This window comes from Equus caballus, chromosome 14, assembly GCF_041296265.1.
Source record: "Equus caballus isolate H_3958 breed thoroughbred chromosome 14, TB-T2T, whole genome shotgun sequence".
Lineage (NCBI taxonomy): Eukaryota > Metazoa > Chordata > Mammalia > Perissodactyla > Equidae > Equus > Equus caballus.
The window spans coordinates 51760064-51776045 of NC_091697.1; the positions used below are offsets into that span (position 1 = coordinate 51760064).

Here is a 15982-nt window from a genome sequence, read left to right on the forward strand (position 1 = left end):
ATGGAAATTGGGGGTTGAGATGTACATGCAATGTGGAGTCTTCAAATTATAAAATCACTTGAAAAGACCGAAGAACTTTGCATCTGACCTTTACTAAACCAATTTGGTTAGTCTTAAGTTCCAATTATATGTCCTTCTAGTCATGTATTAGTGTTGGTGGTTTAATGTTCTACTAGTCTTCATCATCCACTAATATTCCATAATAGATCTAGCACTATTATTTATTGGAAACATAAAACAGAGACATCAATCTTGAAGCCATTCTTGGAAACCCAGGAAGCTCTTTGAAATCAACAGATTAGAAGTACTATCCAATGTTGTACTAACAAAATTATAGGATATGCTCAGTGATGTTCATTCTACACTATCATGGCTTATTCAAGTACACTATTTAATCATAGATCATTTGTTCAGTTGGCACAAATCTCTCAGACAACAATAAGACTGAAGAAGACTGAATCCTAAAGGACCTACACAAACTCAAATATTTTGATAGGAAATAAATACCTTTAAAGCTGTTATTGAAGTATGCCATTTTGGAAACAATTATTTAATACTTTGTTGATGTTCAGGACCCCAGAAATAATCATGTTACCTCTTATATTTTTCCAAAACATTGTCCTTATTCACAGCATAAAAAGGTCAAGGTCATTTTTGTTATGTGTCCTTTGGCTTTGGTGTCATGCAAGAATGCTGCAGTCTTCTGATTTTTGTCATATATTAAATGATTCTTCTTATTTATATCACTTCCAAACAAGTAATCTATAGTCCTTATAAGACAACTCAATTATTTACTGATTGAATAATGTAAATACCTATCTAAATGTAATCTTGATTAAGACAAATGATAATGATGATCATGAACTCTTCTGAGGAAAAAAATCACAACACAATAAAATTTAATTCCTATCTTAGTTATGGCATTGTACAAATTAAGCATGAAGATAATCATGAAGTTTTTCTTCTAAGAAAAACAGAAAGGGTTCACCTGTATACAGGTTGTGCTTGATTCTCCTAGCCAGATCCACACCTGAGCAGAGAAAAGATTTATTTAGAAAGCTCTACAATGAATAAAATAATGGCTCTGGAATGTAAAAGATATGCATTTGAATATCGCCTCTATCATGTACTAGTTGTATGGCAGTGGGCAAGATAGATAAATATCTCACAATCTCTTATCTTTAAAATTTGGGTAGTCACATGTGCTTTACAAGTTGTTACAAGGATTAAATTAAATTATGCATTTTAAGTCCTTTACACATGTCTAAGAAATAGCAAAAGCTCAAATAGTGGTGGTTTATTAGAGTTAGTGACCAATCTTTGCTCTTGTTCTATTCTATAGCTATGGACGAAGAGAATTCCAGTACCATAAACTAGGGCATGACTTTTCCTTTTCTGAAGATTTCCTAATGTCTGTCTTCATGGAAATTATCCTACTTTCTAGATAGAAAATAGCCACTAGTGCCTTCTCAGCATTTCTATTAACTTTACCCTATCTATGACATGGTTCTCCTCCACATATAAATATATAATATGTAATTTATTTCTCCACACAATACAATTAAAGAGTCTAATTTGTACATTGCAGCCAAAAAGAACAAAAGAAACTTCCACAACATTTGTTTCACACTCTTACACCTCTAAATACAAGTTCTCTGTGATCTCTTTAAAGAACACAATTTACATGAGTATAGTGTTGGGATGAAAAAGAGTTTGAGTCAAGTGTACCTAAAGTATATGACGTTAAACTCTGAAATGTGATAAACACCACCATGGTCAAGCGGGAGCGTCTTTATAGATAGTCTATGGTTGTTATGCTTAAATTATTTAAGCAACAGTATTTTGAAGACCAAGCAGTTTGGTCTTCACAGGCAGCAATAGCACACTTCCCCACATATAGGAAGACTCTGTTAAACTCAAGGCATAAAGAAGTGTGAATTTCCCTGCACTAAAATATTTCCATACAGCCTCATGACAGGTACCATGAATGCAATAAATATAAGTATAATCAAAGCTCAAATAAATCTTCCAGAGAAAATAGAGTTCAATAAATTAATCTAGAGGAGAGCAGCAATGAGTTCAACATGTAACTAGAAAAACAGACATTATATTAGGAAATAAAGTCTATCTTGAGCAGCTGAAGACTATGAAGACAATGAGCTTGAAATTATGAGAGGATTAAAGACAAAAAAAGTAAAATCATCCTCAAAGGTAAGACTGAAACTCCACCCACTCTCTCAAAGAAGCACGCCGTTGACTATAAGGAAACAAAATTGTTTATAAAATGAGCATGCCTCAACAGCCTGTGCCCATTAGCAATAGTCAAACTTATAGATTATAAGAAGGTAAGAATTTAAATGTTTTAATTTCAAATTCATGAAATTATGAAGTTATGCATTATTACGGTAATTTTGAATGCATAAACATAATGAGTGGAGGACATCAAAGGGAATAAGACAATGGATAGGAAGAATGAAATTGCTGCAAATTGAGAAGCAGATTTGTGCCTTGCCCAACCCTCCATTTCCCATCAGTGACCCCTGCCTCTTTCCTGGCTAACTTAACCTTCCTCATTTACAGGAAGCTTTGGCCATCTATTTCATTATTACTATTACAACTGTTATTATTATTTCTACCAACTAAATAATATTCCTGGGGTGTTCACGAAGACTGTGGCGAAAAGTAATAAAAATGGCTGGACTTCGAGTGTGCTTTGAAATAAGCCATCGGAAGAAAAAGGCAAAAATGAATAAATGAAGCAATGAACTTATAGTATTCGATGGTGAACTACTATGTGATTGACACAAAAGACAAGAAATACATCCCAGAATTACTGTACTTACATTCCCGGAAATCTCGTGTTGGTCTCCACTATCTCCAGAACTCCACCCAGGAGGAACACTAGGGCTGAAGGCCATGAGATCTGTCTTGGGCTGCCCCTCCCCAGAGCACACCCTCTGCCGCTTCTGCTGCGAATATGACCAGGTCCCCACCGCGCTGGAGCACACCTGCCTGGGCTTCCCGGGAACGCACGCGCCCTCGATGGGCGGCGCCGAGCACCGCAGCGCCGTGTACAGCAGCAGTGTGAGCACCAACAGGCTGGACACCGCGCAGATGGCGATGATCAGATACACGTTGACATCCACTAGAGCCACCTCAGAGCCTACGGCGCCTGGAGACGCTCGCGAAGAGGCCTTCGGTGCCGGGCCGCTCTCCATTAGCGATAGCAGCACGGTGGCTGTGGCCGTCAGCGCCGGCTCGCCGTGATCCTTCACCAGCACCAGCAGACGCTGGCGCGGCGCGTCCGCCTCGTCCAGGACGCGAGTCGTGCTGATCTCGCCCGTGTACAGCCCCACGCGGAACGGGCTGCGCCCGCCACCCGCCGCCGGCTGCAGCTCGAAAGACAGCCACGCGTTGTAGCCAGAGTCCGCGTCCACCGCGCGCACCTTCGCCACCACGTGGCCCGCGCCCACAGATCGCGACACCAGCCGGCTCACTGCGTCGCCCCCGCTGCCAGCCCCAGGCGGCAGCAGCGCGGGCGCGTTGTCGTTCTCGTCCAGCACGAACACCTGCAGCGTCACGTTGCTGCCCAGAGGCGGCACGCCCGCGTCGCGCGCGCTCACCTGGAACTGCAGCAGCTCCAGCTCCTCGTGGTCCAGCGGCTGCAGCGCGTACACCTTGCCGCTCTCCGCGTGCACCGACACGTAGCTCGACAGCGCACGCTCGCCCACGCGCCGCTCCACCAGCGAGTAGGACACCCGCGCGTTCTCCTGCGCGTCCGCGTCCCACGCAGTCACCGTGAAGATGTGGCTGCTAGGCGGGTTGTTCTCCTTCACGAACACCGTGTACTCGGGCTGCGGGAACGCGGGCGCGTTGTCGTTCACATCGGCCACCTCCACGGACACGCTGGCTGTGGCCGACAGTGAAGGCGAGCCTCCATCTTGTGCGGTCACTACTATAGCATAGGCCGACACGTTCTCTCGGTCCAGGGCGCTGTCCAGCACCAGCGAATAATAATTCTTGAAGGTGGACACCAACTTAAAGGGGACAGGGGGTGTCAGTGAGCAGGTCACTTGCCCGTTGCCACCAGCGTCACGGTCATTTGCACTGATTAGGGCGATGACGGTCCCCAGCGAAGCATCCTCTGGAACAGAGAGCGATAGTGAAGTCACTAGCAACTCCGGAGCATTATCATTGATGTCCAAGACTTCTATCAAGATTGTGCAGTGACCAAACATTGGGGGATTTCCTTTGTCAACTGCTTCTATTTGAAGCTTCCATAATTTAGTTTCTTCAAAGTCTATTTTTCCATTTACTCTTATTTCTCCACTGGCTGAATCTATTCGAAAAGAGGCTTCTGTATTAGGGGAGACATCAGTTGCAAAGGAATAAAGAATGTGGCTGTTTGAACCCTCATCCAAATCCGAGGCGTTAAGTCTAATAACCAGTGTACCGTTTCTTGCATTTTCTGGTAATTTTACACGCTGGACTGCTTTGTCAAACACTGGGGCGTTGTCATTTACATCCAGCACTGTGATGCACAACTCTGTAGTACCCGTCAGCTCAGGTTTGCCCCCATCAGTTGCCTTGAGCACCAACAGAAGCTCCGAAGCTACTTCCCTGTCTAAAGGTTTTTTTAGTACTAGTTCGAGCGGTTTTACCTGCTCATCGTTGTCGTTGGTCGGTACTTCCAGAAAGAAATACTCACTGGGGCTCAGCTGATAAGTCAGCAGAGCGTTGGCCCCGGTATCTGCATCGGAGGCGCCCTCTAGTGAAAAACGGGAGTCAAGAGCCCTAGTTTCCGAAATAAACAGATATTTTTGTGTCGCTGGGAACACAGGAGGATTGTCGTTAATGTCTTTCACCTCCACCTCCACATGGAAAACCTGCAGCGGCCGGTCCACGATCACCTCCAGGTGGATGCTGCACTCCAGGCTCCGCCCGCACAGCTCCTCGCGGTCGATCCGAGAATTCACAAACAAAATGCCATTCTGCAGATTTACCTCCAGAAGGTCCCCGCGGCCTTTGGACGCCACCCGGAACAGGCGCGGCACCAGCTCCGCCAGCTCCAGCCCCAGGTCCTGGGCTATGCGGCCCACGAAGGTGCCGTGTTTGGCCTCCTCGGGGACCGAGTAGTGGACCTGGCCGCTCCTCGCTTCCCAGGCTGCGAGGAGCAGAAGCGAAAGCAGCAGGCGACGGGCTCCCTGGCCATCAGGTCCAGCAGCTAACATCACGCCTCGCTTCTGCGAGTAAATCAACATTTCATGAGTAGAAAAGCATGGTCCTTTGATATCTTCCTTTGGAGTCTTCGTTCCTGAGATCCCAGCTGATGTTAACAATGTGGGTGTGTTTGTAGTCTTTAAGGAACCGGAACAGTCGAGAGTCTTTCTGGTCCGGGAATAATCTTAATTTTCTTGTTAAAACAATCCTCTCCTTGGAGAACAACGACATCCTGTGGCTCAAAATGGAAGTGTGTTTGTGCTTATACTGTTTCTTTCACTTACATTGCTTCTTTCCCGATTCCTTCATATTTGTCCATGTTTTTCTTTGTGGGCTCTTTAATTCTTTCATAATATATTCCTTGTGTATGACCACTAGCTCTTTAAAGATGGTTTTGTCTTACAAATTAGAATTCCAAGGAGAGTTTTATCTTGGATATAGACATCTAAGAGAATGTACTACTGCACTAACTATATTATCATGTGTACAAACATGAAAAGTCCATATTTTGAAGTTACTAATGACACTGTTTTTCAGACTTTTGGAAGCTTTATTTTGGAACGGCCTCCTATTAAGTTTAGTCATCAGTAGCACTCTATAAGCCAATTACTTAATCTTTATACTATGTTAAATTACTCTAAACATTAGTCCAATTGGGTAGATGAACATTCTAGGTACAAGTTCTCTAAGCTACTACCTCAGCATAGCGATGTCTCAAATCAATGTTGATGTGCAAGATACTTATCAGTTTATCCAAAGACTTACTTGCTTTGATGATAATAACTTACCAAGTACTGACTCCTGGAAATAAAAAATATATTTATCTTTGTCTCATTTTAAAGCTTTTTTCTATTACTATATCTGTTCAGAATGAATGTTGTTGTTTCCATCCTGAAGGATATCTTAAAGTTGCATTATATTCATTGCTATTTGTAAAGATAATCTCTTTCTGACACACAAAAAAACCCCACTGAATCTGGAATTCAAGTTATGTTCTTCTGTTTGTTTATGTTCATTTTATTCTAGAATTGGTTTAAGGAGACTAGGGTATAAAGGATATGCTAAATCTCATTCATTCATTCGATTTTATTTTTCTGATTTTATCTCAGATACAAAAAAACATTGAAATTTGCACAAAAACTCCTATCAATTGCAGTAAAGTGTATCAATGTCGTCTCAAAAAAGAAAAAACATATTACTCATTCTCAAGATTGTTAAGGAACAAACTATCCAATATCTGAAATCCTTCTAGTAAGATACTAAAAAAAAAATTATAAGTGGTTACCCAAGGAAATCTTAGGTTTTATGTAAAAGTGAACGTCAGTCTTCATTTTGAACACTTTTGAAAATAGTGATTCAATGATTACAAATCTATGCCAAAGATTTATAATTCTAACTACTTCCAATTCTTTTTTTAATTGTGGAAGCCATAAATTCAAGACCAACATATTTGGCTAGAGAAGAGGAATAAATTTTAGCACATGGGGTTGACTAAATTCACAAAGAGACATGACTAAGAAATAAGCCTCTTCATGTTTGCCAACTGAAATAATCCAGTCCCTTTGGCAATGACTCCATGCTAAAAGTCCACTCTATTTCTGGTTTAAAAGGATTGCTTTGTTAATTAAGTATATATGAAAGACAGTTTTTAAAGACCCCAAATACCCAGGCTATCATATAGCCACATAACTATAATATACCAATAAAGGTATGGATTGGTTATTCTTCTTGAAACAGCCTATCACAAATGTTATGGCATCAAGAGCTAAAGAGTACTCATAAGTGGCCTCACTTTAATGCCATCTAATAAAGAGCATGTTAAACATGGTTATAAAAATCAAATGTTATAGTTTTTAAAAAAAATGGACAAATTCCTTTTTTTCCAAGAATGTTAAAAGCAATCCTTGATTTGGGAAAATTTTCTGGTTTCATTCTAAAATTTTAGTCATCCTGAATTGAATGGAAGAAACTGCCCACAAAGTTTTAAAATATATTTATCTTAATGACAAAGTCAGAGGAAGACGCTGTCAGACTAAAATTAGCAAAATTTGTCTTCACTATCTCTCAACTTCTCATTCTGAACTCTCATTTCCTCTCCTTTCTGTACTTCCTCCTCCAAAGACCTTAGGATTATCATGCTGCTGGATAAAATGCTAACTTGTTATGTTAATATTTTTGTGAATATTTGTATTTTTAAAGAAAACATGTCCAAAGGAAGGCAAAGTTAAACAAATAGGACTAAACTGGTAAACACATAATTCTGTTTCATTAATAGCTCAGGTGAACAGATATCTTGGGACAAGACTTTTCTGCAGAGGGGCACACTGACATTGTAAAGGGCTGAAAGAGTGGGCAGATATAAGAAGAAGGAATATTATACACAACTTGACATACTCTGTATTAACTTATCACCTATAATCTCTAAGAGTTGGAGACTGGCCATGGAAAATATTAACAGGCAATTCTGGAAATCCAGGAAAATATTGAAGGCAATTCTGTGCTTAAATTCCTACCACAATTGTCCTTTTTGATGTTCCTAAACTTGAATAGAAATTTCAAGTTTTATTGCAAGCTACTTATGAAACATATACAGAATAAAAATTCAGTCTGCACACAGAAAGGAAAAAGTAATTTCTAAGAACCAGAGTCAAGTTGATAAACTAGTTGCATTGCTATTTGGTAACAATAAAATAAACAAAAAAAAAAGAAAAAGAAATCATAGGTATCAGGTAACAACCAGTTTCAGAAAGGCATAATTAATAGAGCAGTGTTGGCACCAAGTAATTTAATTCTCTTGCATTTCTGAGTCTAGATCATCCAACACAAACCCGTTTAAGATGACCAGAGAAGCTATTAAGCTAAATTGTACTGTATGATAGCAGATCAGTAGAAAACATTCTAAGAGGATAATTCAATTTTCTCTTCACAGTTCTTTTTTTTACCTATTTTTTTTTAAGATTGGCAAGTGAGCTAACAACGTTGCCAATCTTTTTTTTTTTCCTGCTTTTGCTCCCCCTAATCCCCCCAGTATATAGTTGTATATTTTATTTAGTTGTGAGTCCTTCTAGTTGTGGCATGTGGGATGCCGCCTCAACATGGCCTGATGAGTAGTGCCATGTCCGGGTCCAGGATCCAAACCCGTGAATCCCTGGACCACCCAAGTGGAGTGTGCGAACTTAACCACTCGGTCACAGGGCCGGCCCCTTCACACTTCTAATATTAATTTGGACTTAAAATAATTAAAAGTAATTATTTTAAATCTCCTTGAAATTAAACAGTGTGTTCAAATGCTTTCCATTAGTAAACATAACCATGACTCCTTCCTCAAAGCGGAAGAGCTAACACTTGAATATCATGAGCAATGCCTCGTGCTGATAAAGCAGTAAATAAAGAAGAGCTGCTCGACAAATATGTAAATAACCATGAAATTTTCTCTTCTGCCAAAAAAAAGTGATTAATACACACAGGGACAGATACTACCACTACTGAAGTAAAGATTTAGAAACATTTTAAAATCTCAAAAAACACTTAATTTAATTCCATAAATTAGGACATTTTTATGAATGAACTTCCAGTGTATATACTGTACTATTAAGAATAAAGTGTAAACCCTGAATATTGAAGGTCTAGCATGCATTATGTCATGTTGCACTATAAATATTCTTCAATTAGAGAGCAAAAAGTACATTTTCACCATGAAGAGTGCTGATCAGAGCAGCCTTTTTCTTAATTTAATGGAGTCATTTCAAAATTTAGATTTGAAAATTAAATAAATTTATAAATTAAAGCACTAATATTGCAAATATCAGTAACATAAAAAAGATACTGGTTTGGGGGGAAAAACCCATCAAAACCAGCAACCTACATCAAATATTTGAAATGGAAAATATAAACGAATTCAGAATAAATGGCATATTTTAAAAGCTGAAATATCAAGCGAAAATTGATGCACAGGGTGTGATAGACAAAATATAAAATTGACTTTCAGAATAATCTATATTACCACAGGTATTACTAGAAATATTTAAGGTATTCTGGAATACACTATATAGACAAAAGCATGAAGATATTCCGAGACATATATTTGAGGGGAAAAAATGTTGAAACAAAATATTATTCTCAAAGCATAATATGAAAAAAAAAGGGTATAACCCACCTTCCTAGAAGGGTCCCCTCCAATAGACTGTTCTTCCACTTCCGCATCTAGTACTGAACACGGTGGGAGGCTGGGACTGAAGGCCATGAGATCCGCCTTGGGTGGCCCCTCCCCAGAGCACACCTTCTGCCGCCTCTGCTGTGAATAAGACCAGCTCTCCACCGCTCCAGAGCACACCAACCTGGGCTTCCCTGGCCCGCACGCGCCTTCGATGGGCGGCGCCGAGCACCGCAGCGCCACGTACAGCAGCAGCGTGAGCACCAACAGGCTGGACACGGCGCAAATGGCGATGATCAGATACACATTGACATCCACCAGCGCCGTCTCTGCGGTGCCCGCCGACGTCCGTGACGAGGTCTTCGGAGCCTGGCCACTCTCCACCAGAGACAGCAGCACGGTGGCCGTGGCCGTCAGCGCCGGCTCGCCGTGGTCCTTCACCAGCACCAGCAGGCGCTGGCGCGGCGCGTCTGCCTCATCCAGGGCGCGAGTCGTGCTGATCTCGCCCGTGTACAGCCCCACGCGGAACGGGCTGCGCCCGCCACCCGCCGCCGGCTGCAGCTCGAAAGACAGCCACGCGTTGTAGCCAGAGTCCGCGTCCACCGCGCGCACCTTCGCCACCACGTGGCCCGCGCCCACCGACCGCGACACCAGCTCGCTCACCGCGCTGGCCCCGCCGCCCGCCCCAGGCGGCAGCAGCGCGGGCGCGTTGTCGTTCTCGTCCAGCACGAACACCTGCAGCGTCACGTTGCTGCCCAGAGGCGGCACGCCCGCGTCGCGCGCGCTCACCTGGAACTGCAGCAGCTCCAGCTCCTCGTGGTCCAGCGGCTGCAGCGCGTACACCTTGCCGCTCTCCGCGTGCACCGACACGTAGCTCGACAGCGCACGCTCGCCCACGCGCCGCTCCACCAGCGAGTAGGACACCCGCGCGTTCTCCTGCGCGTCCGCGTCCCGCGCAGACACCGTGAAGATGTGGCTGCCAGGCGGGTTGTTCTCCTTCATGAACACCGTGTACTCGGGCTGCGCGAACGAAGGCGCGTTGTCGTTCACATCGGCCACCTCCACGGACACGCTGGCCGTGGCCGACAGTGAAGGCGAGCCCCCGTCCCGCGCTGTCACCACTGCCTCGTAGTTCGCCACGCTCTCCCGATCCAGGGCGCTATCCAGCACGAGCGAATAGTAATTTTTGAAGGTGGACACCAGCTTGAAGGGGACATAAGGAGGTGTTAGTGAGCAGGTCACCTGTCCGTTGGCGCCAGAGTCACGGTCGGAAACGCTGATCAGGGCGATGACAGTGCCCACCTGAGCATCCTCTCGCACAGGGAGAGCCACAGAAGTGACAACCACCTCAGGTGAATTATCATTTTCATCTAGGATTTCCACTAGGACGGTGCAGTGACCAGCCATAGGTGGGTTTCCTTTATCTGTAACATCTACATGAATTTCGTAAGTGTTGCTATCCTCAAAGTCAATAGTATCATTTAATCTTATTTCTCCCGTCCTTTCATTCATTAGAAATTTTCTTCTTAAGCTGAGTGGGACCAAAGAGCTAAATGAATATAGCATTTCTTTGTTTAACCCTTCATCCGCGTCAGAAGCGTTTAGCCATATTACCAACGTTTGGTTCGCTGAATTTTCATACATCTTTACTTCATAAACGGATCGGTCAAATACCGGGGCATTATCATTGGCATCCAACACTAGGATCAGCAGAGTAACAGATCCTATAAGTTCAGGTTTGCCTCCGTCAGTTGCCGTTAATAGTAACCGAAGCTGAGTATTTTCTTCGCGATCTAGCAGTTTTCGTAGAACAAGCACTGGGTGTTTGCCTTTGTCTTTTTTATTTATAATATCAAGAATGAAAAACTCATTTGGACTGAGCCTGTAAGTAAGCATTGCGTTCTCTCCAACATCCGCGTCAGATGCGCCTTCTAGCGGAAACCGAGAGTCAAGCAGTCGAGATTCGGGTATTGAGAGCTTTTGTTCTGAGACGGAGAAGACCGGCGGGTTGTCGTTAATATCTTTCACTTCCACCTCCACATGGAAAACCTGCAGCGGCCGGTCCACGATCACCTCCAGGTGGATGCTGCACTCCAGGCTCCGCCCGCACAGCTCCTCGCGGTCGATCCGAGAATTCACAAACAAAATGCCGTTCTGCAGATTTACCTCCAGAAGGTCCCCGCGGCCTTTGGACGCCACCCGGAACAGGCGCGGCACCAGCTCCGCCAGCTCCAGCCCCAGGTCCTGGGCGATGCGGCCCACGAAGGTGCCGTGTTTGGCCTCCTCAGGGACCGAGTAGTGGACCTGGCCGCTCCCCACCTGCCCCGTTGCGATGAGCAGAAGCGAGAGAAGCAGGCACCAGGCTCTCGGGCCGCTGGGTCTATAGACCAACATCACACTTTTCTCCTGTTTTACAAATCGATGGATCGGCGGTCTAGAACACACACACGTCCCGAGTTTTCCTATTTGGTTTCTCACATCCAATTTTATGGAAATGGCTGAGATCTCAGAATGTAGCGCCTTCCTAGTCCTTGAGAAACACGGGATTATGCCTTTGTTCCGAAAAGCCATTTTGTGGAAGACAGCGACATCGAGTGGCTTAATGTGTAAGTACAATTCCATGAGTTTAAAAACTTTCCTTTCATTCCTTTTAATTCTATTTTTACGTATTTGTATCTGTCTGGACTTCGTCTTTTTCGTGTATAATAATAATCATCGTCCATCCATAGTGCAGCATTTTTGAATGTAGTATCTCAGAGAAGTAACTCCTTCCCTAATCATGGTTATCACTGGCTAATTTTGAAAATATCCTTAATATTTGTATAGTACTGAGTACTAGTATTTTGCTGGTAACAAGTTTAGGTCTTTTCAAGTTCTAACACTTAATTCATTTCTCTTTGTCATTATTTTGAGATTAAATAAACCTTATTTAGACAGTAATTTCAAGTATCAACTCTCAATGAGGTGTTCGCAACTCCTAAATTCCAGTCATCACTAAAATAGAGAGAAGATCACTGGCTTCAACATCAGAAATTTCGCCATTCCAATTCCTATCCTCCAACTTAGTAGTTGTGTGATTTGGGGAAAATAATTTAACCTCTCTCTGTCTCAGTTTCCACTTGCATGATAATAATAATACGGTGGTTGTGTGAATTATACATATTAAGTGCCTAGGATAGTACCTTAAGGAGAATGAGTGCTTCACACATGGCAATTATTCTCAGGCCTCAATTTAGTTACATTTATTTTCATAATGTTCAAGACCAAAATAGGCTCCTTGGGAAAAATTATTACCTATAGAACATTGTCACTCTACCATGCCTTTACTATTGCGACTGAGTGGTGGTTCCTGTCTTTAAGAAAACTGAAAAGTGGTTTTACTAGGAAATCAGTTATACAGGGAGAAGTTTCACTTTTTGATATACATCTTATATGAACAAAAAGAATCTAAATTATTATTCTAAACAAAATAATTCTACTTTCAGTGACAACTGCTTTCATCTTTGTTATATTTAAGCTTTTCAAATACCCCAAATATAGAGTTTTGGAGTTATTTAATAGGTTTATCAGAGTCAATAATGTTTTTCATCACCACCTGCTATAAAAATACTTTTTCTCTCTCTCAAAGTTCTTGGAATCATATGTTCAAAACTGAAATTCCCCATTAATACATCTATGCTTTTGGAAAAACTTGGTTTCTCTTTTTCCAAAAAAGAAAAATTTAATAAGAGGACCTTTGATATTAAACAAAGGTTAACTTCTTTACTTTATGGATGCTATGATTTATGAAAGAGATATTTCTAAAAGAGATCAATAATTTTGAACTCTTTTAGTTGTTATTAAGAGCTGAAAAATAGAGCAACATTTCTGAATAAGAAAATTGACAAAAATGAGGGTCACAATTCATGGACTTGTGGGTGCTAATAAGTTCTGTTTTCATAATTCTCCACTCCTTTAGAATGATTCTAGTGCCAACCACCATTCAAATTCTGATTTTGAAGTTTATTTTTCTTATGAAGCACAAGTTAAAATGAGTTATCTCTCCATCCACAATACCTATGTCCAGTTTGAGCTACTATCTGGAGGCTACAAATGTTTATTATTGATTAATCATCTTAACACAAAGTGATGATATAAACTAAACTCCATTCCTGTTATGTGCACTTTTATACCAGGTAATGACATAAATGTCCCAATATAAATATCCAATAAAGAAGAAAAGGGGGGGTAAATTACATCCTGTCAAATAATAGGAACTTGCTTTGACAAGCATCTTACAGGCCTATTGGATCTAAAACTTCCGTTGGATAAGAATCACCTAGAGTCCTTGTTAAAATGTAAGTTTGCCAGTACTACTTATTTTTCAGCAATTCTGAGGTGGAGTCTGGGAACTAGAATGTTCAATATGGACTCCAGGTGTTGCTAATACAGGTAACATTATCTGTCCAAGGATAGGCTAACTATAGACCTCAATTTTCCTGGGATATCCTCCATTTATGTCTGTGATCTTGTATACTTATTCAAAGTGCCCCTTTCACTCTCAAAAGCATCTGAGATTAGGTTATGACTTACATAGTTAGCCCTATCTAGTAACTACAATTTAGGGACTGGCATAGGGGAGCTTCATTATTGGTTTCATGAGTTGGGCTTGAGTTGAGGAATGGTACCTACAGAAGCACAGAGTGATGGCTATTGGGCAAAAGACTAAAGTGGTTTCCATGTGCTCACCTATCTAATTGAACTTCCCAGCTCTTCTGAACCCTAACCTCTTTGGATCCCAGTGTGCTCATGCTTTCTAATGACCCAAAAGACAAATTCATTGCTAAGATGGTCACTGATCTTCTGAAAATTTGCATATGATGACAGCCCATATTCTGGGAGAGAATAAAATCAATATAAAGACTAAATTATCAATTATATCAATACAGTCATCAATAATAAAGGATAAAATTTATAATTATGGAGGATATACTAAGTAATAAATAACACTAGCTCTAAGAGACCAGAGGAGTGGTGAGGTTTTTTCTTGGAGGGGGAGGCACAAGACATTTCTAGCACTTCTCAATCCATATAACATAATGAAACACCTGGGCCCAAGTTCAAGTGGCACATGGAACCTGAAAAAAGTGCAAGGACAGAGGCATTTGAAAGTGTACGTCTGAATTTAAGGTGAGTTGTGCTGACAAACATAAGCTTTACCAGAGGAGCTCAGAGAACACTTAAACATTGAAAGAAAGAAAATGACACACAAAAAATCAGATTGCTTTGTAGCATATACCAAACAGTGTAATACAAGAGGACAAAAAATTACTGAAGTATTTTATTCTAAATGAATTTTACTTGCATTTCCTGGTTATGTTGTGGCTCTATTCTCAAGGCCACTCGCAGTTTGTTCCACTGAGTTTGTAACTAAGAAATACCTTGTAAAATACCTAACACAATAAAAAATAAAATACCTGAACAGAAATATAAACCACACAACAAAACACAATGTAAGTACAAAGGACGTTTTTAAAATATCAACTAAAAAAGAAAATGAAAGCTTGAACTAAAGATACAGTATGGAGAACCACCAATTTGAAAGTCTCAAGCCACAGTCCAAGAAATATACGTTTAATGTGTAGCGGCTTTACATGTGCACAACCTCATCTCCAGATTTCTGCCTTTTGGAATATGGAGAGAAAAAGTTAATCCTCATCGAAACTGGGAGGGGTAACTTTTTAAGTTACAGACTAGAATTTCAAGAGAATTAAAAGAGTAGCATGTACATATATCTTTAATGCCCAAGCATTATATCTCTAACAGAAGCTTTCAATAAAAAGGAGAAAGTCTTCTTGAAGAAACAAAGTACGCGTCAGGAAGTATTTTCTTCAATATCAGGTAAAATATGAATTTCATGAAATTTTCAAAGTGTAGGAAAGATTCTTAATTAACATTTTCTTATGATCTACATCGTCAGACATTTAGAAACACATTTTACACAAGTTGGAATGAGACTTATATTTGTAACATTTATGGTCAGAATTAGATTCCTAAAGTAAAGTAACTGTTTTCTAGGGTGTACTGGAAGTTACTCATTGAAGTTAAAGACACTGTGTAGTGCTGACCAATCTGATATCTAGACAGTCTCTACCCAGAGAAAGATAGAAAACTACAAAGTTAACAAGGTAACACTTACTACAATTTCTGCTATGGGGCTTCTTCTAATAGACAATAGAATTACACTTAAATACCATGCATTCTTTAGAAATGAATAAATAAAGAGTGATGGTGAAGTTTTCTCAATGTTTAACACCTAAATTAGTTTTCGCCAAATAGTTTTCAGGTACTGCTTTAGGAATTCACTATGACCCCCACAACAGTTTCAAAATAAAATTGATCCAGCACCCAACAGATATCTGTTCAACGTAAGGTTTATAAGGATTCTCAACTGGAAGTCGAAACACAAAAGTCAGCTAAAAAATTAAGGTATTCACTTTCTGAAAATAAAAAAATTCTGGCAGACGTCTAGAATAAGTGGATAAAGATTATTTAAATGTACCAATGAGGAAATAAGAATATTTTTCAAGACAAAATAGATAAATATGATAATAAATAAAACGTTAGAGC

General features: G+C 41.0%; 1 protein-coding gene across 12 annotated transcripts in view; it reads right to left on the bottom strand.

The window, feature by feature from the left end:
- Window positions 1-15982, bottom strand: part of LOC100629863 (protocadherin alpha-C2) — a 175810-nt gene that overhangs the window by 119100 nt on the left and 40728 nt on the right. The window contains exon 1 of one of the 12 annotated variants that reach the window (XM_070234087.1): window positions 9377-15980. The exons of 9 other annotated variants lie outside the window; for them this stretch is intronic. In XM_070234087.1, coding sequence (XP_070090188.1) covers window positions 9377-11995 — 2619 coding nt within the window. In that variant the 5' untranslated portion in view covers window positions 11996-15980. Of the gene's footprint in view, window positions 1-2843; window positions 9294-9376; window positions 15981-15982 lie in introns of those variants that run through there. 2 more of the 12 variants (XM_070234086.1, XM_023617539.2) reach the window with 2 other exon arrangements.